General features: G+C 39.8%; 1 protein-coding gene across 8 annotated transcripts; it reads left to right on the top strand.

Moving 5' to 3' along the window:
- The first annotated feature begins 576 nt into the window (after positions 1-576).
- GABPB1 (GA binding protein transcription factor subunit beta 1) lies at positions 577-24,101 on the top strand. Of its 8 annotated transcripts, XM_030498146.1 has the most exons (10): positions 2,933-4,231; positions 5,996-6,079; positions 8,968-9,075; positions 9,967-10,134; positions 10,601-10,795; positions 11,930-12,041; positions 12,383-12,496; positions 16,242-16,427; positions 17,726-17,841; positions 22,299-23,947. In XM_030498146.1, exons 2-10 carry the CDS (start codon positions 6,077-6,079, stop codon positions 22,449-22,451), a joined length of 1,155 nt encoding a protein of 384 aa, XP_030354006.1. In that variant the 5' UTR covers positions 2,933-4,231; positions 5,996-6,076; the 3' UTR covers positions 22,452-23,947. The 8 variants fall into 8 exon arrangements, with proteins under 8 accessions (XP_030354005.1, XP_030354002.1, XP_030354001.1 ...); XM_030498145.1 differs by lacking the exons at positions 2,933-4,231; positions 5,996-6,079 and adding an exon at positions 577-601 and having other exon boundaries at positions 11,930-12,077; positions 22,299-24,101; XM_030498142.1 differs by lacking the exons at positions 2,933-4,231; positions 5,996-6,079 and adding an exon at positions 1,838-1,903.
- The last annotated feature ends 30 nt before the right edge of the window (positions 24,102-24,131 follow it).

Here is a 24,131-nt window from a genome sequence, read left to right as displayed (position 1 = left end):
TATAGAAAGGTGTTGGGGAGCACCTGCCTGTACAATGAGCTTTATCATATTCAATAACTTGTTAAAACATGCTACTATGTTGATTGCGTTATGACGTGCTGTGATGTTGCCTTAGGTTAGAACACATTTTCTTATCAGCACGTTTGTTACTGTGTAGCAGTACTGCATAAATAAAGAATTTTAGGCAGTAGAAATCAGTGTGCTTTAAAATAGAATGTATTATTTAATTAAAAAATATAAATTACTATAAAGCAGTATAAAATAAAGGAGAAGAAACCAGGTACTTTACAGATGTGAAATGTGTTTTGAATGCCTACATCAGACATGAATGTCTCTCTTAAATGTACTTTTGATATATTGTCAAAAAACCCCATGAGACATGATTATTTTGAAGATGGAAGTTGTGATTGTAATAATGAAAACTCATATACGGTGCGAATGGACTAAATGCAGGCTGCATTCTTCACTTCTACAAAAGATTTTTAATAATACAGAACGTTTTGCTTTTCCATAGCACTGCAGCCAACACCATGAGGCATTCCTGCTTGTTGGTGCATGCCTGTGAGGACATCGTAACGTTTTCTGTATCTACTGCTACTGTGTAAGTAAAAACCCGTACTATGGCAAGCTAAATGCTTGTTGAGAGACACAGACACTTGCCAGCAATGGAGAAGAGATGTGAAGGCTGGATTTAAGGTTTCTATACTCTGGTGGTAAGTGACAGTCCTGAGAGGTGTCTGGATTTGTTCTCTAGTGCCGCCTTCTGGCTGATCACTTCTGGAAAAATAAAGTCACCCTGAGCCAGGTGACAACATATAAAGGATTAACTGGCTTTCCAAAAAGCGCAACGAGAATTCCTGCCTGTAGCTTAACTTAGATCAAGAGTATTCTAAGAACAGGAGAGAGCCCTGTCAGGGTGCTGTAAGCCCCCTCACCACACTCAGCCAGAAGGGCTGTTCTGTTGCTGCCTGTGGGAGACGTGGTTTTCTCTGCTGGACTGAACAGGTCTGTTTCAGCAGTGACTCAAGGACTCAGTTCTGTGGTATTTGTGAGGTGAAGTTCACTCTTTGAAACGTGGCTGTTTGCATTTTGTCCAAAGCTGTGACAAGGGCAAAAAATAATGGAACTGTAAAAAAATGTAGTTACAAGTATGCCTCTGATTAAAGAGTAACTAGTAGGTATTGTGCTCTCCAAAATAAATGGAATTCTGTCAGATACCTTTCCCTGACAGATACAAATTATGGGATCTACGCTTTATGGCAGCATCAGATTTGTGACTGAATAGCTTTGGGGAGAACTTGAACGTGACCATTTTACACTGTTGGAACAAAACTAGGAGGAACATTTCAGGGGCTGGGACGTTGGGTCCAGTGCCAGGTTGGGACTGAAGGTCAGAGCTCTCTGACAGAGCAGCACGGGCTTATGATCATTTTGGAGTTGTCATCCTTACGAAATCCAAACTCAATGATCCCAAAACGTTGCTAAAGCCCTGCCGAGGGAAAGCAAGGCAGCAAAGCCCTTGCTCACAGAGCACCCTCGCCCGTGCGAACAACCGGAGCCCCTGCAGCCATGAGGCGGGAAGATCAGCCCACGCCGCCCTGCGGCAGTGAGGAGCCCCAAGAGGGCGGGCGGCACGGCGACCCCCTTTACTCTCATTTCTTGAGGCGCTCCTGGGGAGGCTGCCCCGGCCCGCCGGCTGCTCGCCTCCCCCCGCCGGGGCCGGCCGAGCCTCACCGCGCGGGCGGCGCCCTGCCCCCCGCCGGGCGGGAAGCGGGACGGAACATGGCGGGTCCCTCCAGCGCCCGCTTCCCCGCCTTTCCCCGCGCCGCCGCGCATGCGCGGCAGGCGGCACCGTGGCCGTATCCCTCCGCCGAGCCCCTCTGCCGGGGTATTTGTTAATAAGGTAATACCCGCGCCCCGCGGTACGTGCCGCGCGCCCCTCCGACCGCTGCCCGCGGGCGGCACGCGCCGCCTCACGCCCGGGCTGCGCGCCTGCCGGCGGGTCAGCACCGCACCGCGCGGCGCCCCTCCCCGCCCCTCCGCCCGTCGTGTCCCTCCGCCAGGCGCAGCGGGGACTTTTGTGTGGGGCTTTTGGGCGCCGATGAGCGGCGGCCTCCGGCGCCCCGGGTTGTTGTCGCGGCGGCGGCGGCCGGGCCGGCAGCACGGTAAGGCCCCATCTCCGCGCCCTGTCTCTCCCTCACCCCCCGGGGCCGGCCAAGCTTTTCCAGGTCAGTCTGCGCCTTTGTATAGGGCCCTGTTACCGGATGTGGAAGTTGATCTCTTCGCTGGTAAAAAATAATTCCACTTCCCCCGGAACCCGGCGCCGCGGCTCCCTCCGCAGCGCCCAGCCCAGCCAGGATTTCCTGTTGGGGAGAGCGGGCGCGCTGGCCGGCCTTCCGGGGACCCCGCCGCGCGGGGGGCGCGGGCAGCGCCGGCAGCGGCCTGGGCCGTGGCGGCGGCCTGGGCGGCCTGCGGGGCGCGGCCTGCGGGGCAGGGGCTGCGCTGGGGTCGGGGGCCGCCGCGCGGCCGGTGGGGTGGTGATGGTGCGGGAACGGGTCACCCCCGGGCCCGGGTGCCCGCGGCGGTCCCGCTCCCGCGGCTGCCGCACTGGCCCGGGCGAGCGCGGCGCGCCGGGAGAGGGACCCAGGCGCTGAGGGGCAAAGCGAGGCCTGGCTCGTCCCGCCGATATCCGTGCTGGGCAGCCCGGCCTGGGCTGCGTGGGGACGATCCCGCGCTTTGCGTGGGGCGGGTGGCCGGTTCCTGCGGCGGCCCGAGGCGGCTGAGCTGCGTGAGGCGTTTGGCGCCAAAGGTGCCTTAAGAGGAGCTGCGGTGGGAGCGCAGCGCTTCCCTTCTCTGCAGTGTCCCTGCCCGGAGCCTGTAACTCGTGCTTCGGGCTCTTAATAAAGCGTGTGATCGGAGCCCAAATGTGGGATAAAATGTGTTAGTTCGGACTGCAGTTTTTCTTTCCTAGTAGTCACAGAGTTGGTGGGACACTGGCTGATAGCACGTCAGTGCAACCCCCTGTAGGAAGTCGTCTATGTTTAGCGTTTCTAACTTAAAGCAGTTCTTTGTTGTCCTTTAACTTGCTTGCTAAGGTAGCTCTTATTTAGTGGCCGAAGCTGCAATTTAGAGTTAAATGTGCTGAAAGTTGTGAATGCACAGCTTGGGGCACTTCAGCATATTTTTTAATTTTTTTTTTTTTTTTAAATTATTCAAGACTTCTGAAGTATCAGACTAAGCAGTTTCGTTGAAGTGTGTGCGCACGCAAATACTTGCAGCGGTACATAAATCTGCTGTGTAAACAAGGTTAAGAACATACATGGCAGATCAGCATACACTAGATGTAGGCTCTTGTTCGTGACCCACTTTCTTTGCTGAAAGCAGTTTGTTTTCTCAGATTTTTTTAGGCCTATGTGCCAGACAGAAACTGTCGAGGAAGGTTCCTCATAACAAAACGGATGCTTTAATTAGAGAGACTGGTGCTTTTTGAGGTTATTTTCAAGTTTAAATTAATCTGAGACATACTCTTAAGGCTATAGTACGATTCAAAGGCTACATCACAAGCCCTTAGATTCTTCATGTCAATCATAGCTGCTGTAACGTAACCTTTTTTGTATCTAGTGCCAAGCTTATCTCTGAAAGCTTTGTATTTTGTTGGCAGTGACAACCCAAACTTTGGCTGGTGCCAGTGGTTCCCTCTTGTTGCATAATAATATTCTTTAGATGTTGCATTCTGTTGCAGATAATGGCCACGTTTGTGCTCTCTATTTTTAAGGATAAGACTTTTTTCCCATCTGCATTATTTAATGGAGTTATGTTGCTGACGGGTGCTAATTTAAATTAATGTATGAACCTAATTGGAAGACAGACCTGGCTAAATACAGGCTTGACTATGTTAACCACTAAGCTATTCAACACTATGTTTGCTTTCCTCATCTCTCTTCTCAGATCAGGTATTTTTCATCCGATGCATATGTAGCCCAACACGAAGGTCATGTTGCTGTTTAAACACACTTGAGAGAATTTAATTACAAGCACAACACAGTCATAGAGGAAAGCTGAAAGCTATTAATATATTAGTGTAATTTCCATTATCATGATAGAAGTGTGGATAATGTAAGCCTATGATATTAAGATTTAAAGTATGACGTGTGAAATCATTGTCAAAATGCATTTGGAAGGGTGTGATTCCCTTAGGAAACAAGACAGGAACTTTCTGAGTTTTTCATGTGTAAGTTACTGTAATCACTATTAAATGATACATATAGTGAAATCATACCGAAGTTTTTAAGAGATGCTACCATGTGGAAGTGCACCTAGGTTTAATGCAGACCTTCTGGTTCCTTTAAAAGTTACAAAACTTTTAAATAAAAATTTTTATTTCAATTAAAAGTTTTCAATTGAAATAAAAAACTTTTTGAAGAGTTGTTCTGAGTTCAGGTATTCTGCTGTTGTATCGGGATGTAAAAGCAAAGCCACAAGTTGATCCTATTACTTAAATTCTGTTAATGATCAAAACTGAGTGCTTGATTAGGGATTTAAATAGTTGTTGCTAACTCTTTATACACTGTACTTCCAAAATATTTTTGACCTTGGTGTGGATAGGCATATAAAATTAGTTAGAAATGGCTATTCTAAATTTCTAGCAGTACTGTGCAATGCTGGGATCAGATGGCAGCATTTCTGAAGGTTGGATCTGAAGAAGCAGGTTAATCTTTTTGAAACAGGGGAAAGAGAAAGGCATTGGAAAAGGGCATTCTTTTTCCAGATGTAATGAGTGTCTTCCAAGCTGTCTTCCGAGTACTCTTCTGCTGCATGCCACTTCAGTAGAGAAACTTGTTTAATTACCATTTTATGAAAGTTTATCGTGGGGTTTTTAGGAATGATTGCAAATGTTACCACAGATACAGGGTATATTATTGAGTTCATCTTCTGGTAAATTGCATTGCTGCAGTCCATGCTTTTCTAGCATAAGTATATCTCTTAGGAGCGTGCCTTGGAGAGGTACACTGGCGGCTGCGAGATTTCTGTCTTAGCAGATGTTCTGCAACAACTGGTTTGTGCCTGTTGGTTTTGAGCAGCTATTCACCACTGCAGTGGTAGAAGGGGAAATAGGACTGGGTACAGGATCCTTGAGGCAGGACACTAGACTGAAAGGTGCTGCAGTATTTTAAGCCAAACTTAATCTTCTTCCTTTGGACTGCAGACTCTGCTGCTCTATTATCTGCAGGGTGTGGTGTGGTGTAGCCCAGGCTTCCCAGGCCGTATGTTTTCCAGCTCCTCTGCCTCCCTACAGAGCCCATTTCGCACACAGTTCAACCTAAACTCCGTTCAAGTGCTGTTCTATACCCCTCTGGTAACAGCATGTTGGTCGGCGTTTTAGAGAATGTATAAAACCCTAAATCTAAGATGAAGATGAAAAAGCAGAATGATTTCCTATTGAACAGGAATAAAATAGCAATAATAATTTGATGTAAGTTTTAGTTACCAGTTAATTGTGGCACCTAGCTAATGATACTGTACAGAATGCATTGCAGTAACAAAATGTGGAAGTTCAGGAGGTGATTAATGCAAAGAAGTCCAAACCCAGCAGAAGCTGTTCCCTATTTTACTCAGTTGTAGACAAACCCCATTGCTCACACCGTTGTGTAGGAGCTGTTAAAAGTCTGAAAACATACTCCAGTTGCCGTACGAATAACTATAACAGTCTCAAGACTTTATTTCAGAGCCAGGGTTGTTTTTATTGTCTGAAAGGATCCTCTTACTTGTGAGCATTACCCAGCTGTTGTGCTAGCCAAGCTTGATGAAAATGTCAGTTACTGAAGAGTACCTTCTAACACAGTTCAGTGGAGTTGATTTGTAACACTACATAGAGTAGCAGCAGTACTTAACTAAGGGTGCTGCTTTGAAATGGAAATCTCATTTTAATTTTAAATGTATGTTATTGTGCTATAAATAGTACTTTGCTTTTGATAGTATCACTGTGCTATTGTAGTGTCACTGAGCGATCTCGAGAGCAGCTGAAGAAGTTCTCTGGGAAGGGAAGAAAGGGAAATTCTGACACTGGAGACCCTTCATGGTATGCCCCAGAAGAGTATGGGTTGGGGGGACAACAACATGTTGTTACTCAAGGGTTTCTTGACCTTACAGTACTGGTGCTTGGAATGGTCAGCCAGGTAGAAACCAGCTTGGGGTTGAGTCCTCTTGAGAAATTTTGTGAATGCCAGTACTCATTGGTTAAAAGTGATTAAATGTGCATGTATTCTGTTGGAAAGGCCTCTTTGGTTGCTGCTGTTAGTGCATTAGTGACACATAATGTGATTTTTATTTTTGAGTTCAACGGTGTAATTTTGCTAAGTTTTAACTTTCTTCCACTAGATGGCCCAGGCATGCTTCCAAGTACCCGATGAGAACATTTCTAAATGAAAGTTAAAATTCAACATCACTAGGCACACGTAAACTTCTGTGATGCTTTGTGCTTGTTTAAAATCCAAACACTTTATATCAACCAAGAGAGTGTTGATTAATGTAAATTAACCTGTGGTAATGAAGGTTATGTCATGTATGATCTCCGATGTCCCTCTTCTTTCTTGATTAGAAGTTTCCTTATTGCATGTAGTACAGAGCAGTTTAGTTTTGCATTGAGATGGGAACTGAGGTACTGTTAGTCTGACAGTGTGTTCAACAGTAGTGGTTCAGGGAGACTCTGAAAAGGTGATTTTAGGCTGAAGTTTGTCCCTAACATCTAGGAATGAAACTTGCATTTTGCATTTTTGCATTTTGCTGCTTAATTGTGCTGCGTAGGGGTTTGGTAACAATTCTGCAGTTTATTTCTCCAGTTGAGATGTGGTCGGTGGGTTCTGGATAGGTGTAGTCGTTAAATATATGGACTGTAATTTAATTCACCTATTTGTTGTCTGTCAGACATCAAGTATAAGCTTGTGGTCAAGGCTGTTTTGTTGGGTAGTGGAGAAAGACAGGTATACACAGAAGGCAGCTCTTACCATGAGTGTGGTCGGACACTGGGATGAGGCTGAAGAAGCAGTGGGATGTGCATCCACAGGGACATCTAAAACTCAATAGAGCTGAGCCCTGTTGAGCTTGTTGGGCCAGCTCTGGCTGGAAGATTGAATTAAGTGACCTTAAGAGGTCGCCTAGAGCCTCAGGAGTTCTGTAGTTCCAAAAAGAGGCTTTATTAGTTCCTTTTCTCTACTAGTGTTTAAAACAAAAAGAAACACAAGGAAAGTAAATAGTATTTCTGAATTCATTCCTAAATTAAGTATTTTGCATTAATTTCCAGCTTTCCTTTTGCTTCTGAAGACCTTGATGTGGTGGTATTAGGTCACCAGAAGAAGTGTGTGTGTTGTGTGCTCTTTTACTTCTTAAATTGCACATGCTGCCTCCCCACCAAGAAAAAAAGCCAGCCATGTAAAAGGAATGCTGTATTCCTTCTTTCATTGCTGCACTTGCCAAATGCCCTCTCTGTCCTATTGTTTTATATCATTACTCCCAGTGTCTCCCTTTAACAGGGATAGTAGATTTTCTTGTTTTCCTGTTTCTCTTTTGCTTTATGGAAGAGTCAGCTGTTCCTTCCTCTGCATCTGACTCTCTGCTCCCTTTTTCCTTCCTTTCACAATTGTCAGTATTTGTCCTGGCCTGCCACCTTCCTGCTCCCCTTCCCTTTTCTTGCTGAAGACAAATCAACATGTCTGTGTGTACTAAAAGGATGGACATAAATGGAGTGTTATTTTGGTGAAGGGGATATTGCTGCCTGCAGTCAGTTCTGTAGACAAAGAGGTGATCTGCTCCTGTTCCTGGCTCTACTGCTGTGTGTTGGAGTTCTGCAAGTTTGCAGTATTTCCATCTTCCTTTCTAATTTCTTCTAAAGGCAATAGCTTTCAGTTTATTGAGCAATATGCCACACAGATTTTGCCAGTTGAGCCAGGTGCAGAGAACTTGGTTTTGTGGTAGAAGTGTGTGTTTAATGGGATTTCTTTCTGAACTGATATACTGCAACTTTGTGTAGGAAATTGTAGTCGCATGTAGCTGCAAGGCCTTGCGACTGCTATTATTAGTAGTACAGGCTTAACTTCACTTGTGACTGCAAACTAAACTGATGAAAGTAATTCCATTTTTAGCATCTTGGTAGTGGAAAACATAGCTATAGGACTAAAATGTTAATGATGTATTTTGGTTAGTAGCGTGAGACGATCACCTAAGCAATATGGGAGAATTTTTCAGCTCATCTCTCAGTCATGTGTCAATCCAAATTTTGCACTTATGTTTTTTGTAACTGGACAGATGAAGCAGGTAGTAGTGTTTGTTTTCAGGCAGACATTTAGTTCATGTATCTGATACATGTGGTACAATAATATAGGCTTATTGCATCATTTTTGAAGCTAAGGGTACAGAAATTGTGTTTTAGTGTGGACAAAATGAAGTGACAGTGATGGGCGAGATGTCAGAAAGGTGTTGTGTTTCATAACTATCTAAAGGCATTTGCATAGAGGTACCTCTTAAACATGTGTAGGCGTTTTGGATAAGTGACTGCAGTGCCTTAGGGCGTGTGGATAGCAGCCATGCTGTAGTACCATTTGAAAGCTGGGCAGAGCTGCAGGAGGTTGCAGTGTCAGGTGAGAGCCTCTAAACCACTTTCTGCTGTAAGCAGTGTGTGTCTGGTTCAGATAATTTAGTTTTATACAGCACTGCAGCTGCTGTGGTTATGTCATTGTAGTACTGACATCTTCACCCCAGTGTCAGTTCTGCTTGTCTGACAAAAGTAATTCTAAAATCAAGCTGCTTATTGCAATCAGTAAAGCTTGTTTCATGGCTGTAATACCCACTCCAGGTTTTGAACTTTTTGGAGTAGTTCAGAAATAATTAAAAAAATGACAGTGGCATTTGTGTACTTACTATGGTATTAATCTTGTTATTTTTTTCTTTATATTCCTTTATGTCCTTCACTAGATGTCACTAGTAGATTTGGGAAAGAAACTTTTAGAAGCTGCACGAGCAGGTCAAGATGATGAAGTTCGCATTTTGATGGCAAATGGAGCACCTTTTACCACAGATTGGGTAACAAAAACTTTTGCAGTGTTTGGTAAATCTTCTTACTTTTCTCACCTGCAGAAGAAAATAGGATTATTACACTTAAGCATTTATATTGCAAGCCTCAGGACTTTCTTCTTGGAATTATGCAGTCACCTCATGTATTGTCTAATCCAAAATTGAAGTTGTCTGTTTCTTCATATGACCTCCTACTGATCTTAGTAACAGACTGTGAATGAGCTCATTCTGGTGGCTTTTAAGATGAACTTTGGAATGGTTAATGAGAGAAAGCAGTAATCATCCTCCTAGTTATTGTGTTTATGCATTTAGTATAGTGAGATGTCTGAATTAAGAAAGCAGTCCCAACTATCCAAATATGTGCAGCTAGGAGTTCCCTGATATAGGGGCTCTGAGTTGTCTTTTGGAGGTGCCTTTTTTTAAATAGGATGTATAGGGAGGTCAGGTACCTAAAATTCTAGGCATTTGCAAGCCTTAAGAGCCTTAAGCGACCCAGCTTTCAAGTTGACTCTGTTTTGAGCTGGAGATTGGACTTAAGTGTCTTCCAGAGGTCCCTTCCAATGTTGTTATGGCATGTTGACCAGCACTGAAAATGGGGTTAGGCCCCTTAAAATATCACACCTCAAAAAGACAGAAAAATATAGCACAGACCTTGAAAAGTTGCTTCCAATGAGCACGTTTTGTGTGTTGTGATTATTGGGGGGAAAAAACCAAACCCAACCAGAAATTTAAACTTTTTTTCATACTCTGTTAAAAGCCCTGACAGCTTTTTTCCTTGAGACTGCAAGGGGAAATGGTTTTGAAGTGGTGCCCCGACACCTGAGTTTGATAGCTCCAGAACAGGAAGAAATACTTCATACTGACATCTGTTAAAACTCCACTTTTTCCGTTATGTTACAGTTGGGAACATCTCCACTTCATCTAGCAGCACAGTATGGACACTACTCAACAACAGAAGTGTTGCTGCGAGCAGGTGTAAGTCGGGATGCCAGAACCAAAGTGGACAGAACTCCATTACATATGGCAGCATCAGAAGGCCATGCCAGCATAGTAGAAGTCTTACTTAAGGTAAAAAATGCTGAAACAAGGTCTGAGGCACAGATACTACAACAGTTTATGATTAAATATTTGCAATTTCCATTTAGTCATGAAAACAACATTAAAATGATATGAGTATTTTACTGTGTGCATTAGGTGCTTTGTTTTTGTCTTAAAGTGTAATTTATTTTAGCATTAAAATAATGATTTCAGGTGGATTATCTATTGCTCTTTCAAAATAGGACTAACTCCTAATTTACAGTGTGTGAAGAACAGCTTTTAGAACCAAGACATGTTATATTTTAGGGAGTCTTTAATCCTTCCAGGTAAATAATGTATTTGGTGGTTAGATTGAAGTACTTTTAATGCATCTGTAAGTGTAAGATAACAGAACGTTACTGATGGAGAAATGCTGGTCGCAGGGTGAAGCCCAAAACTGCCTTATTTAACTCAGTTACTTCTAATGACATAGTTTATGCAATGATCTTGTTTGTAGCACGGTGCTGATGTCAATGCGAAGGACATGCTCAAAATGACTGCACTTCACTGGGCTACTGAACATAACCACCAAGAAGTTGTAGAACTCTTAATAAAGTACGGAGCAGACGTTCATGCTCAGAGTAAATTTTGCAAAACGGCGTTAGATATTGCGGTAGACAACGGAAATGAAGACCTTGCAGAAATATTACAGGTAACTTTTGATTCATGATGATAAGGGAACTTAGAGCAAAGTACTTGTTTACAGATGTGATAAACTAAGTTGTTAATGCAGCAGCTGTGAGATCATATATTGATTGGCAGTGCTAAACTCACTCTAGTTCGCAACATGGAAATGAGATTAATGTTAGTAAACATTAGTGGCCAAAGAACATTTTCACCACCTAGAAGTCAAGGATAAGTATCCTTTATTTTCTTAAATTTAAGTGTTGGAGTACACAGAACTAGGTGATGTCTTCACAAGCAAGGTGTAAAACTTAACTCCCCGCTCTGCCAATAAGTGTTGACTATACTCTGGTGTTCAGTTAGCTTCGTATATGGATATTGATTTCCTAACAACTGGAGATCAGGAGAGGAGAGGAGAGATGGCTATTTTTCCTGAATTAGAAAAACTAGGATTGAATTATTGAAGTAATTTGGATTGGTATTATAACAGATACTTCCATGGGGATGTGTGCTCATTGTTTAGTAGTGTTCTTAAAGGCAAATGAAGAGCTAAATATTATTGAGAGAAGAAGAGAAAGCAAATGAAAAATACCATTATACCAATGTAGAAATTTGTGTTCCCCTGCATCTTAAATTGCATGAACTTCTAGTCTGTTCCTTTAGCCTCCTTTTCATGGCAGAAAGGATATAGTAAATAAAAATCAATAATAAGTTGAGAAAGACAAAAAGATGGCTGCAATCTGCAATCCATAGCAATTACTAAGCTTTCGGAGCTGATTTTCATGGCATGTAGCTGCCACAGCGGCCTCAGTTCTTCAGGCCTCTATTATATGCATGTGAGCTTTTGCATATCTACAAAAGGCCTTGACTTCATATGATCCTCTTTGTTTACAATAAATAAATAAATGGTAAGGAGAAGAGGCAGTGTGTCATTACTCTCTTCCACTTCATCAGACTGTTTGTATTTAAATTTCAGCCAGAAAAAGAAGTTTCTCATGTATTTACACAAGCACAAGATGTGACATGATGTGCGTGTATTGCATGAGTATAACGAGGGGAATCATCCCTGTTTGAGTGGGATGTGCAATAATTCTAGTTCTTACAAGATAAATAACTTCTTTGTACCTACAGTTAGAATGGTATTTCTGTGTTTGTTTCCTAGATTGCAATGCAGAACCAAATCAATACAAATCCAGAGAGTCCGGACACTGTGACGATACATGCAGCAACACCGCAGTTCATCATTGGACCTGGAGGGGTGGTGAACCTAACAGGTCTGGTATCTTCTGCAAATACATCAAATAGAACAGGTATTTAGATGTCTATAGGATAGCTACTGGGATTTTACACTTTAATTGTTTGTCACCATTTAGTGAAAAGGCCTGAGGAAAAACAGTGGTAAGAATAATTACCATGTTCCTCTTTGCTGTTTATGTGCTGTAAATAATCTAGCTGCTGAAAACAACAATCTTCACAGAGATAAGTTATCAGAAGTTGTATTTGCTTAAGAAACTTGCTGCAGAATAGCACTTTGATTCAGCAGAATGTTGCTGAGAACAGTGTGTTAGCACTGGTTTTAAATTTGTCAGCTAACTTTTTTTTTTCATCCTACTAGATGAAACAGGAGTGTCTGCTGTACAGTTTGGAAATTCATCAACGTCAGTATTAGCCACGTTGGCAGCTTTAGCAGAAGCATCAGCTCCACTGTCTAATTCTTCAGAAACACCAGGTTAGAAAGCTTAAGTCATTTAATATCATTTAATAAACTAAAAGTACAGAACTGGCACTTTTGGCAGTAGAGTTCAAACAGAAATGAGATTACAGCTTTCCTTTTTTCAGAATGAACAGAATTTTTTCTTTACTTTCACCTGGAAGGTGGCCAGATTCATATGTACAATTACTTCTCAATAAGATTTCTGACTGCAGCTAATATTTCTAGGCCTAATGTGAGTAGCATTCATCTTGCTGAAAGCAGGTAATTCGGGAGATTGAATTTAAGTCTTTGTCTGCATACAGTTTAGTTGTGTTTGGTGGGAGAATGGGTTCTTTGAATGCTTCTTTCTGTTAATTATTGGGAAATGGCCCCTAACATTGTTAGTGTATACTTTGTCATCAGTTTTCTTAATCTTTCATCCAAAAGGCATAAGAATATTTGGTGATCTCAATGTGCAGTTGGCCCATTAGAGTATCTGTGGGTCATCTTTTCAATATTAAGGCATTCTACTTTTATTTATAATGATATGCAGTGATAAGTATGGCCCACTTCAGGCTGGTATGCTTCGGTTAAACATAAGCCTAGCATTATTGTTCTCCTAGGAAGAAGCAGCCTGCATCCCTCATTGCAGCTATATACATACTCCCTTATTCCATAAGGCCATGACAAGAAGCCAGAAAGGCACAAGGAATTCCATTGCCCCTAGTTGCCAAGTTTTGCATTCTTCTTTCTGAAGAGTTTCTCACTTCACCTCTGCCCCATGGATCTTTGCCAGTTACTGCTTTGTCTGAAAAAAATATATATGTGTACTGACAGATTTCTGGCCTGACAGCTACATCCCAACATAAACCTGAGTTTTCATCTCAAAATATTTTGGAGTCCTGCAAGATTGCTTCTAAATACAACTCTTTTCTTCTACTGCTTCTCAAAGCAGTACTATTATCAAAGCAAAGAAGTACAGCTGTACTATTTTATGACATTTAAATATTGCAAGTGGGGTGGATTGGATCCAAAACCAAATGCAGTGTCTTTCATTATAGAAGAAGCTGTTGATGTTTTCAATTGATACATTTCAGTGAAACTTGGATCTAAGCGTAGGAGAGAAACTTGAGAAAGGAGTGCATGAGATTACAGAGCATTAAATGTGTATCCAGGACTCAGTAGTAGACTTTCGTAATGAACTGAGTGTGATGTTACAGTAAATCACTGAAAATAAAAATTATTAGAGAGGAGGCAGGAGACAACGGGCAGAAGGAATAAGCTTGAAGTCTTGATTCAGTAACTTCACACCTTCAATAACACAGTGTCCATCATACTTAACCCTGCTGTTTATTTTGGTTCTTCTGCTTTGATTTTATGCAGATGTGTGGGTAATCTTGCAGCACCTTACTGTGCAACTTATTTCCTGGGTTCTTACTTCTTTAATAGTTCATAAAGTGTAAAGAATATAAAAGCAGCTTATAGTGACATCAGTAGTAAATGTGTTCAAGGTAAAAATAAAAGAAAAACCACATCACACATCTCTCTCCTCTTTGTGCTCATCTTGTAGAAGATTCATTTATGAATACTCTCAAAAGTTGTAGCACCAAGAATTCTCGTTTTGGCTCTATATCTTGTATTTAGCCTTGTTTATTTAAGACTGTATGAACTTGGACAAAGCACTTAGGTTCTGCCTTTTATGTTGTTTTTGTCTAGGTTTTCCTCCTCTTTCAAAGTTAACTTTACCCTGATCTCTTCCCCTAGTTCCTCACGTGTTACAGTTTAAAAACACATCGATTTTGTAAAACCAAAGGAAGGAAGGTGCTTCTCACTGCAGCTGAATAGAATCATGCTTTTTTTTTTCCATTGTTACTCAAATTAAGTGTATATGAGGGCATGGATGGTATGCACAAATATGTTGCATAATGTATATATGGAACTCAGAGCTGGATTAGACAAGAATCTGATTTAAGATGTGTATTTGGAATGCAGAAGTTGGTGTGCTTATGTATGGAATTAGGCATATGTCTTACTGCTCATGCAGGTGTTCTCCCCATGCACACACTGCAGCAGAAAATAATGCATATTAATGCAGAGATTCTTGAAAATAATTGTGCTGCATTCCTGAATGACTTCAGCTTTCCTTTGGCATGTGAAGCAGTGTGGTAACTAATGATTATATGGATATAGATATGAAGGAGAATAAGGAAGGAATAAGGACCATGATTTTCTTTTATGTAGACTAGCTTCTTTTTAGACAGAATCTCCATTTTTCTGTTAAGGTCTGAAGAAGTCCTGATAATGTTTCCTTCCACAACTAAAAGCCCAATGTTGAGTTTGAAACTGGAAGACCAGGGCTGTTTGCCACAGCAGCTGGTATTAGCACTTGCAGCTTGGAATCCTTTGTGACAGGGGTTTTTCTTACTGCTGAGCCTGTACTTGGAAGTCAGATCAAGTTCAATACAACACCACTTATTTATGTAGGACTTACTGTTTTGGTTTACTGAGTGAACAGTCTGTGAATATTTAGGCGGTGCTATAGGACAGTAATCTCTGAACATAAAGATCTTCAGAAGACAATGATTGCAGTCATTATTTGAACCACAGAGTGATTTTTGTGTGTGTTACATTGTAATTAACTTAAAAGATGAAAGCTTCAAGGTTTTATCTACCTTCTCTCATCTTGAGCATCACAACACAGTCTATAGGATTTTAATTTCATCTCTGTAGATAGAAAGCACTCTAATGTTTGTCATTTAAATCAAAGGCTTTGCTTGTACCCTGACAAATTGAAAATAAAATACAGAGTTAGTGTGCTTGAGATTCTTTGATTGTGCTACCAGTGATCTTGCTCTTTTGTCTCAGGACGTCATTGCTTAAAAAAAATAAGGGTGGTAGTGTGAGACCTCAATTAGTCTATAGTGGAAGTGTGGTGTGTGTTGTGGTTTTGAATGCAGTCTTACCCTTACCTTACCTTGCTTTATAGATGTAATGTAAAACTCTGAGAGTTCACTGCTCTTTCAACACTCATTATCAAATCATGAATTTGAAATACTTAGTTGAGCTGGGATTTTTTATTTTTACTTTTACATATAAAATTCTATACATACAATATTTGTTTTTCTGCTTAAGCTCTATTTTTCTCCTTCGAAGGTGTAAAAATGTCAACTCTGCAGAACTTTTCCTTTAGTCCTGTTTCATATTTTGTCTAATAAATAAAGTTGTGTTTGTGTTTGAAGTACCCCTGTAGTACAGACAAAACTTTAAGATTCTGTAAAGGTCCTTCAGTCTGTTACTGTCTTGAAGACCATTATGGTAAACAGAGAAATCAGGGCTGGGTCCTGAGGTACACCTGGCAAGTCACTGATTGAGTAGTTTCAAGCTAGTATTTAAAGTTTGTTTGCTGTTAGTGTAAATTAGTCCAGCTTGCGTACAATGCAAAAGTTACTTGTGTTCTTAAAAGCAACTCTTGTTCTTGCTGCAGTGCTAACACTGAACTCAAAGCATCAGTTTTGAGTGGGATGTATTTATCAGGAAACATACTAAGTAAAAAACTATTATATTGAGCAAGGTAAACCAAGACAGAGTTGCATGTCTATTTCAAAATGTTAGTGCCTTATGTTGCCTGGTGAAAGATTTTTATTAGTAACAGTATAATGTGTAATAATGCATTGAGTGGCATAAAGTTTTAAAAGACATTTTTTTCTCTGCTGTACTAAAATGCATTTGAAATCATATAGTTTAATAAATTGACTTAATTCCTTTACTAATCTGTTGATAGTTGTGGCCACAGAAGAAGTTGTGACTGCAGAATCTGTGGATGGTGCTATTCAGCAAGTTGTCAGTTCTGGAGGTCAACAAGTTATTACTATAGTGACAGATGGCATTCAGCTTGGTAATCTGCATTCAATTCCAACCAGTGGAATAGGGCAACCAATCATTGTGACCATGCCAGATGGACAGCAAGGTGGGTGAAAACTTGGACAGTTTCAGCTTGAGGAACTATTTGCTTTAGGAGTAATAATGAATTGTTAGGTGCAAATAGCTTGGACAACGTTGTGTAAGTATAGATTTAAAAACATCATTAAATTCTTGTACTGCAAAAGGCTCAGACATATGAGCTAGTGCAGTTCAGTGAGTTGCATGTCAGCTGAGTGCATTAGGAGAAAGAATGGAAGAATTACTAAACTTGGAAGGGAAATGGTACATTGAAGGAAAAAGTGATAACTACTTGCTTTGCCTTCAGCAAGCTTGATTCTTGCAAACTTGTTATGAAGAATAGAAGATGGAGTAGAACAAAAGTTGTCTTCCAATACTCGCACAGTTGCCTTGCCAGAAAGACAGGGAGGTGAGGCGTGGATGTAGAAATCTGGTGCTTCAAGCAAGCTGTGCAAGTCCTGTGAAGTGTGTTCTTAACAGAACAAAAGCCAAGTCTGACATGCTTGAGGTTTTAGAGAAGCAGTGGCAGAACCAGTGAAACCAGAGTGACACAAATGGTCTTGTTGGGCCATATTGTGGAAGCTGCTAGTGTCGTAAGTGCCATTTTGTGACACGCGTATGTTTTGGGTGGTTTCTTTTAAAGACGTTCTGCCACTACTATTTAGACAAAAGTTATTCCTTCTCCAGTTTCTTCATGAGGGACTCCCAGTGTGGAGCTTGAAGAGCTGTACCCAGGATACAAATCATTTGGTTCGCAGTCTGTTTGAACAAGTACAGCTAGTTACCAGAAAGCATGAATGTGTGTAGGTAGTAACTGAAGTGACAGTTACGACATTTATTGCCAGATGGTTGCGTGCCTATATTAAGAGTATGAATTTCTTTAGATCTCTTTTCCTTTAATAACTACTGGATTTTCAGATTACCTAAGGTGTTCTAATCAATCAAAATCAAAAGCCAGTTTTGTATTTAGTATTTGCCTAAGTGACATTATAAAGATTGTCTGTTTTATACATTAGAGAATTGACAGGCTGATAACTGCTGCAGTTCACTTCCTTGTCTGTTTACTCTCTGAAAAATGGCAATAATATTCCAGAGTGACAGCTTACTATTGTAGACCTCAGTAACAAAGAATTTTAAAGTTCTTTAGTAGCATACAAGCAGCTCAAGTTTTTAGTAAATTCTCTCCTTATTGACTTCAGAATACACTTTATTATATAGTTGTGTTTTCATAGGGAAAAGTCTCTGCGTTTTATTGCTGTTAATAAAATTTTCTATAGCGCAAATATTGTTTGAAGCAAATGTATTTATATGTACAAATGTTTTCAGTATTAACAGTTCCAGCAACAGACATTGCTGAAGAAACTGTGATAAGTGAAGAACCGCCAGTGAAGAGACAGTGCATTGAGATTGTTGAAAATCGTGTGGAGTCTACAGAAATAGAAGTAAGGAGTATATTACGTGATATGTGTTAACCAGAGTGTTCAGCACTGAGTATCTCATTGTGGGGTCTTGTGTTGTTCTAGACTTCAATTTTGTGTTACCAGAGACTGAAGTGTGTGTGAAACAATAACTTGTTCTGTCTTCCCTGTTGCTGGAATTCATCTTTTACAAAGTTGTTAAAAGAATATAGGAGGGCTGTTTGCTTCATCCTCTGGTTGTGCACATAAAAGTGACACTTCTTTTAAATATATGATAAGTTAATTTTTTGTTTTTCCTTTAAGATCACCAGCTACTTTTTAAAACGAGGTACCAATATAGTATTGAGTAACTTGACTCTTTCTGCTAGTGAATGAGAGTACTGTACCCACATCTTTCTGTTACGACCACATGCTTGTCCTGATTGTGAGATCTTATTTTTTACAAGGTTTCCTTTCCATTCGTGATATCTAAATAACTGTTAATGGAAATGTGAAACGGGAAGATTCTGCGTTTGTCAATTTTTATCTGCTCCCCCCTCTTCCCCTCCCTTTTTTTTTTAATTCTGGAGCTGTTTACACATCTTTGCCCCATCCTGTTGTGGTTTTGTTTGTTTGTTTGTTTGTTTTTGTAGTGTGGGACGCCTAACACCATTGAGAGAGCTCTTTTTATATATGAGAAATAGATGTAGCTGTTCGATTTAAATTGTAGCTTTTTTATATTAGCCACAATAGGTCAACCATCTCATTCCTTCTGTTACTTCTTACTGTGCTGACCAGTTTTGGTCAAAAGTTTATGAAAATTGCTGTTTGCCTTGTCTAGGCTGTAAGTTCTCATTTTGTCAACTCCATGATACTTCATTTATCAAAGATTGTATTCTCCAACTTCTGTTCATTTTATTAAATTGTGCCTAATTGAATACTTTTTTTATTGTACAGTGTGTGCTATATGTTATCCATGTCTAATAACAGTAATTACCACCTTTCATCACTTGCTTTCCCTGTCCCTAAGTTGTCACATCAAATACTTTTGGCCTTTGCAGCTTTGTAGTCATTACAGATTATCATGACAGTTGAAATTTTCTTGCTGCATTTTTAAAGATGTATGACTGTTACAATAAAAGCATTTCTTTTGTTCACACTTTTAAACATTTGCCTGAATTATTCATAAAGGAAATTGCATTTCCTTAAGTATTTTAATAATTCTGTTAGGTGAAAGAAAAAAAATCTAGATTGGTTAAGGAATAAATTGACCTGTTCCTAATTGCAGATAGTTGGTGTAACAGTACAAATGATTCTTTTCAGGGGATTACCAGTTTCGGTTGTATGTTTTAAACACATTTCTCAAATAGTGAAAGAAGTTAGTTTAAATTAGTTACTTTATCTGTTACTTTTAAGAGCAAGTTTTGATGACTGATTTTTGTCCCTGCCTATACTCCATCCCTGGCAGTGTTCAGGGTCAGGTTGGATGGAGTCTTGAGTGACATGGTTTAGTGTGAGGTGTCCCTGCCCATGGCGGGGGGGTTGGAATGAGGTGATGTTAAGGTCCTTTCCAATCCAAACCATTCTATGATTCTATACAGCTGGATATGCAGATGCAGACCTCTGCCTCTGTGTGGAGGCCAGTTGCGATTCACAGGGGTATGGTGCTCCCTCACTTTGGTAACAGGGGCATTAAAGAAGTGCACATAAAGTTGGTTCACTTCAAACTTCATCATCATAGAAGATAGTAGATAAGTTGAATTTGGTGGGAGTAGGACCCCTCCACTCATTAAAATATTTTTTTAATGCAGAAAACCTTTATTGTTTGGTTTCCACTGATTTATTCCTTTATTTCATTATAAAGAGTTGATTCAAGGCTAAGAGTGCTTTCTTCAGCTATTTTAAATTCATAGTGTGTGAACAGTTAACTGCAGTTAAGTTGAACATCCTCCCATCCATGTCAGGTGACAAACTTCCCTGTGGAAGTATTGTGAGTGACTAAAGCTGTCCTTGTGATCTTTTATTTTTCTCTCCTGCGTCTGTTAAGTTCAAACATTTCGGCTCACTTTGAAGGGTGGTAGCAGTTTTCCTAAACAGTTTGATATTTTAAGTATAGGGTGGCAGCAAAAAAAAACCCCTGTGGCACAGATACTGGTTTTCATTTTCATGCATAATTCATTAACATGCAGTGATTTTTGTTTTCATTCTTGCATTTGACTTTTTTCTATGTTGCATGTTTGAAAGATCACACACATTAGAAGCACTCGTTTCATTAGACTAAACAAAAAAAAAATCATAATTGGAGGCTATTTGTATTAGTGAATTCATATCCCTGGTTTTTCTGTTGTTAACAAGAATGCTTGGTTTGGTTATGGTAGTTATGGGTGTCCTGTTGTCAATATATAGACTGTTAAGAAAAGTTACATGTGATGAAGAAAATTCCCTGATAAAATGGAAGGTTTCTTAAGAGCACTCAGAGTCCTCTAATCTGTTTTTTACCCAAGTAGGTTTTTATACTGATACAAAAGAACTTCAAATAATTGGAACATTTTCTGGACTTGATTATATCAACAGACGAGATGTAGTCCTCCCTATTCTAGATGTCAAAGGAACCAATTTTCCCTGTTCATTCTGCTGTAGATCTGCATTGCTCCTCCAGAAGTATTGATTTCTTTCCACTGCCTAGTTAGACAGTATGCTTGGCCTCAGTTCCTTAACTTGTTCTGTTGATGTTAGGGCAGTGACTCTAAAAACTACACTTATTAGTTGCTGGATTAATGTTAATGTTGCTGGATATAATTGCTAGTCTGTTTGGTAGATACTGGGTTTATCTTCTTGTCTCTGCCACTGAGACTTGTTTTTTGGGTTTAGTGTGTCCCCCCCCTAATCTTTCTCTTCTGTGGGAAATACTCTTACGTGTGGTCTAAGAACCCCTTCACCCCCAAGTGTTTGCAGTCTGCACACACTCCAAATTTTCAGAGGTGGAAGTTGAACTTCCTTTTCAAATAACTAAGTAAGATCAGAGGAGCTCTCATTTTGTTAGCGTGTGCTCTGGATGAAGCAAACCCTTCCTAGCTTCCTCTAGTTCTTAAAGCCCTGTGTAAAGTCAAGTTGCACTTAATGTGTTCTATATTATAGCTAGTCTTTATAACCTGTTAATAACATCTCTCCTTCACCTGTTGTTTTTGCTATACAGATGCTGCTGTTAGCAATGATCTGATCACCCATGTCATTATATTCCAGCACATTCAGCACAGCATGTGACTGCTAAATGTGACTGTGACAAGTACTGAGAACAGTAGCAAGTAGAAGGGAGGCAGAGTATTTTGTATTTTCAGGCTCTGACCATGAAAATATGTGAGTGCATCAAAGAGGTGAAGAATAGGAATGCTGTTATGGGGAAGTGGGGGGAGAAAATTCTAACAACTGTTTGAGGTATTAAATGGGAATGTGATACCGAACTGCTGGGAATAAGGTGAAAAGGCACCTTACTTTTACTGGGCCTCAGTTTTTGATGAGAGTTTTGTTTTTCTGGGAAATAGCTTGTTTCTCTGACAAGTTCCCTCCTGTGTGTACTTAACAACTACAGTGGAAAGAATGATTTGAAATGAAATACTGCCTTACTCATAAAAGTATGATGCACTTTAATGAAATGGTATTTGGTTGAAGATCAAAACAAAACTGTTTTCCAAGCAAATTGCTTTTTCAATTGGGCTCAGTGCAGCATCAAACAAAAAGACAGAACCTACGTCACTGGGGATAGAAATACATTCTCCTTAGTTCCTAAGGCAGCTTCATAGGAAATGGCATTTCCCATATTATTTTGCTTGGAAACCATTTTATAGCCATCCCCAACAAACTCGTATGCAGGATGGAGCCTTAAGTTACTCCTTTTGAATTGAAAAAGCTCATCTACTTAAGTGTCTGTTAATTCATAAAGATGTGGTATCCTTGGGGATGTAATTATACATCAGGATTGCATAGTATTAATCACTTCATTTAGGAAACCAGTTATGTGTGTATTTTGGTTAGTGGGCAGCTGTCACTTCCCAGTGCAAGCTGCTGTTAGGTGACAGGTTTTCATTCTCCTGTTTGACTGAAAGTACAACAGAATGGGACAATCCTGTTTGATTGGATTCCAATTTACAGGAGTAACAAAGGAAATTGAATAACTGGAGAAATGCTAATACATTATGTTACATTTGATCACTGTGCTTCCTCTTTTTATTCCACTCTTTTCCCATGAAGACTTGCTTAGTATCTTTGCAGCTAAAGAAACCTGGGTTTGCTATGGTTCCACTTCAAGCCTTATTGTGGGGAGGTGTCTGGTGTGATAGTTCCTGTCTAATTTGCACAGCAGTGCTCGGTTCGCCCGAGTAAGAACTGAACAGTTTCGACATCATATCCTAACACTTGAGCTGCATGTAAAGGCAAAGAATTTGCCGTTTTAATGTGTATTTGATACATATTTGACAAAATATTGCTGGTTCTGTTTCTAATAGGAAAGAGAAACTCTTCAGAAACAGCTGGATGAGGCAAACAGAGAAGCACAAAAATACCGTCAGCAGCTTCTAAAGAAAGAACAAGAAGCAGAGGCCTATCGGCAGAAGTTAGAGGCAATGACCCGCCTCCAGACTAATAAAGAAGCTGTTTAATAAAAGTGAACATACTGCAAAGCCTGTTACTTTCCAAAACCTGCAGTACAATCTTGAACTGTGCGCTATATAGGTACAGACGCAGGATTACATGATAGAGAAGATGCTACAAGTTGATAACTGGACTTAAGCCGTGAGCTCTGATTAATTTCTTGTAACATAAAAACTCTGAATTTAGAAATTGTGAAAAGTATTTAAAATGAAATACTGTAAATAGTTGGTTTTTTTACAGTTTCAAAATGAGTTGATAAATCTTTTTGAAGGGATCCAGAAACACGAGAAGCCAATGTTTTTGTGGAATTTTTGATTTTACTATGAATCTAACTTCTGAAAAACAGAACAGTTTTAAGGGTGATGTTGTTGATTTAAGCTGACAACTTGAAAATTAATTATGTGACAAAATGAATTAACAGTTATTTCTACATGGTAACAACTTAAACTTCTCTGAATAAGACATTTCCAGGTGGAAATCTTTGTACAGCTTTAAGTAGTTGTCTCAGATTCTCTGAAAACCATTTTTGGGGGTTTTTTTTATTTTAGGTGGTGAAATTTTTATATTTAATTTCGGATATATCCAAGTAGATTTACATGTATATGAAGCTAATATTTTTTAAACTTTTCAGTTTGTACATATGCTGCATGTTTTTATAATTTCTACACATACATCTTGCATAGGTATTTTTCAGCAAAGATGAGGAAAATTATAAGGAAAATTATGAGGAAAATGCTTAGCGCTTAGGTCATTGGAAGTAAGCAGCCAGTTTAATTGTGGATGGTATATTTGTTGGAAGAATGTAATTTGTAATTAAAAAGAACAAAAAAAAAAAAATCTTAATTTACATATTAGAGGTGATTTAAAATTTGGGAGTGGAGGCATCGAAACTTCACTTTGTGTCTTACGATTTCCATGCACAAGCATTCAAAAGTTCAGTAATGAATAGGAAAGAATGTCTCCACTGGAACACAAATAGTAGTTCTTTTAGGATATTCCTATTGATCTCTTTTCCCCAATAGCCTTGAAATCATTTCCGTGATACCTTTTTTTCTAAACGGACTTTTGCATTTTAATTATGCAATTGGACAAGTAATTTTTTTATGTTGTGATGCTCTTACCCAGCATCATTGTTCTTCACTGTGATACTGTGTTTGTGTGTGTCTGTGCAGTGATCTATTATGCTTAGGATTTATATAGCACATTACATCTTCAGAGCATTGTAAAATCTTTTAAAGAGCCCTTACTGTACTGCCTGAGGCAGGTAAGTGAGTGTTATTGTCTCAATTTTATAACTGATACAAGTGCAACACAGGGAGCGTTAAACGACTGGCCCAAGACCACATGGGTCTGTGGTAAACCTGGGAATAGATCTCAGGAGTTCCTGGCTTCTAGTCCTGTGCTTAGACTGAGCTGCCTTAAGATTGTTCAGTGCTGTGTTACATGAAATTTTGAACTACTGTGCAGATTCCTTTTTTTGTAAGATAAAACTCTTTGTGCTTTGCTTTGTTGTTCCATGTTTCACTGCTTTTATGGAATTGTTTATATAAACTTAAGCAAAAAGTCTAGTTTACCTATACTGTACACAGAAGAATTACCCTTAAAACTGTACTCTGGCCTACTTTTTCTATTTTACAATTAAATATCTTTTCCACATATATCTATTGTAGAATCAGTTCCATTTCAAT

Source organism: Strigops habroptila, chromosome 9, assembly GCF_004027225.2.
Source record: "Strigops habroptila isolate Jane chromosome 9, bStrHab1.2.pri, whole genome shotgun sequence".
Classification (NCBI taxonomy): domain Eukaryota; kingdom Metazoa; phylum Chordata; class Aves; order Psittaciformes; family Psittacidae; genus Strigops; species Strigops habroptila.
The sequence above is the reverse complement of the archived record's forward strand: the minus strand, read 5'-3'. Positions and strand labels throughout refer to the sequence as shown.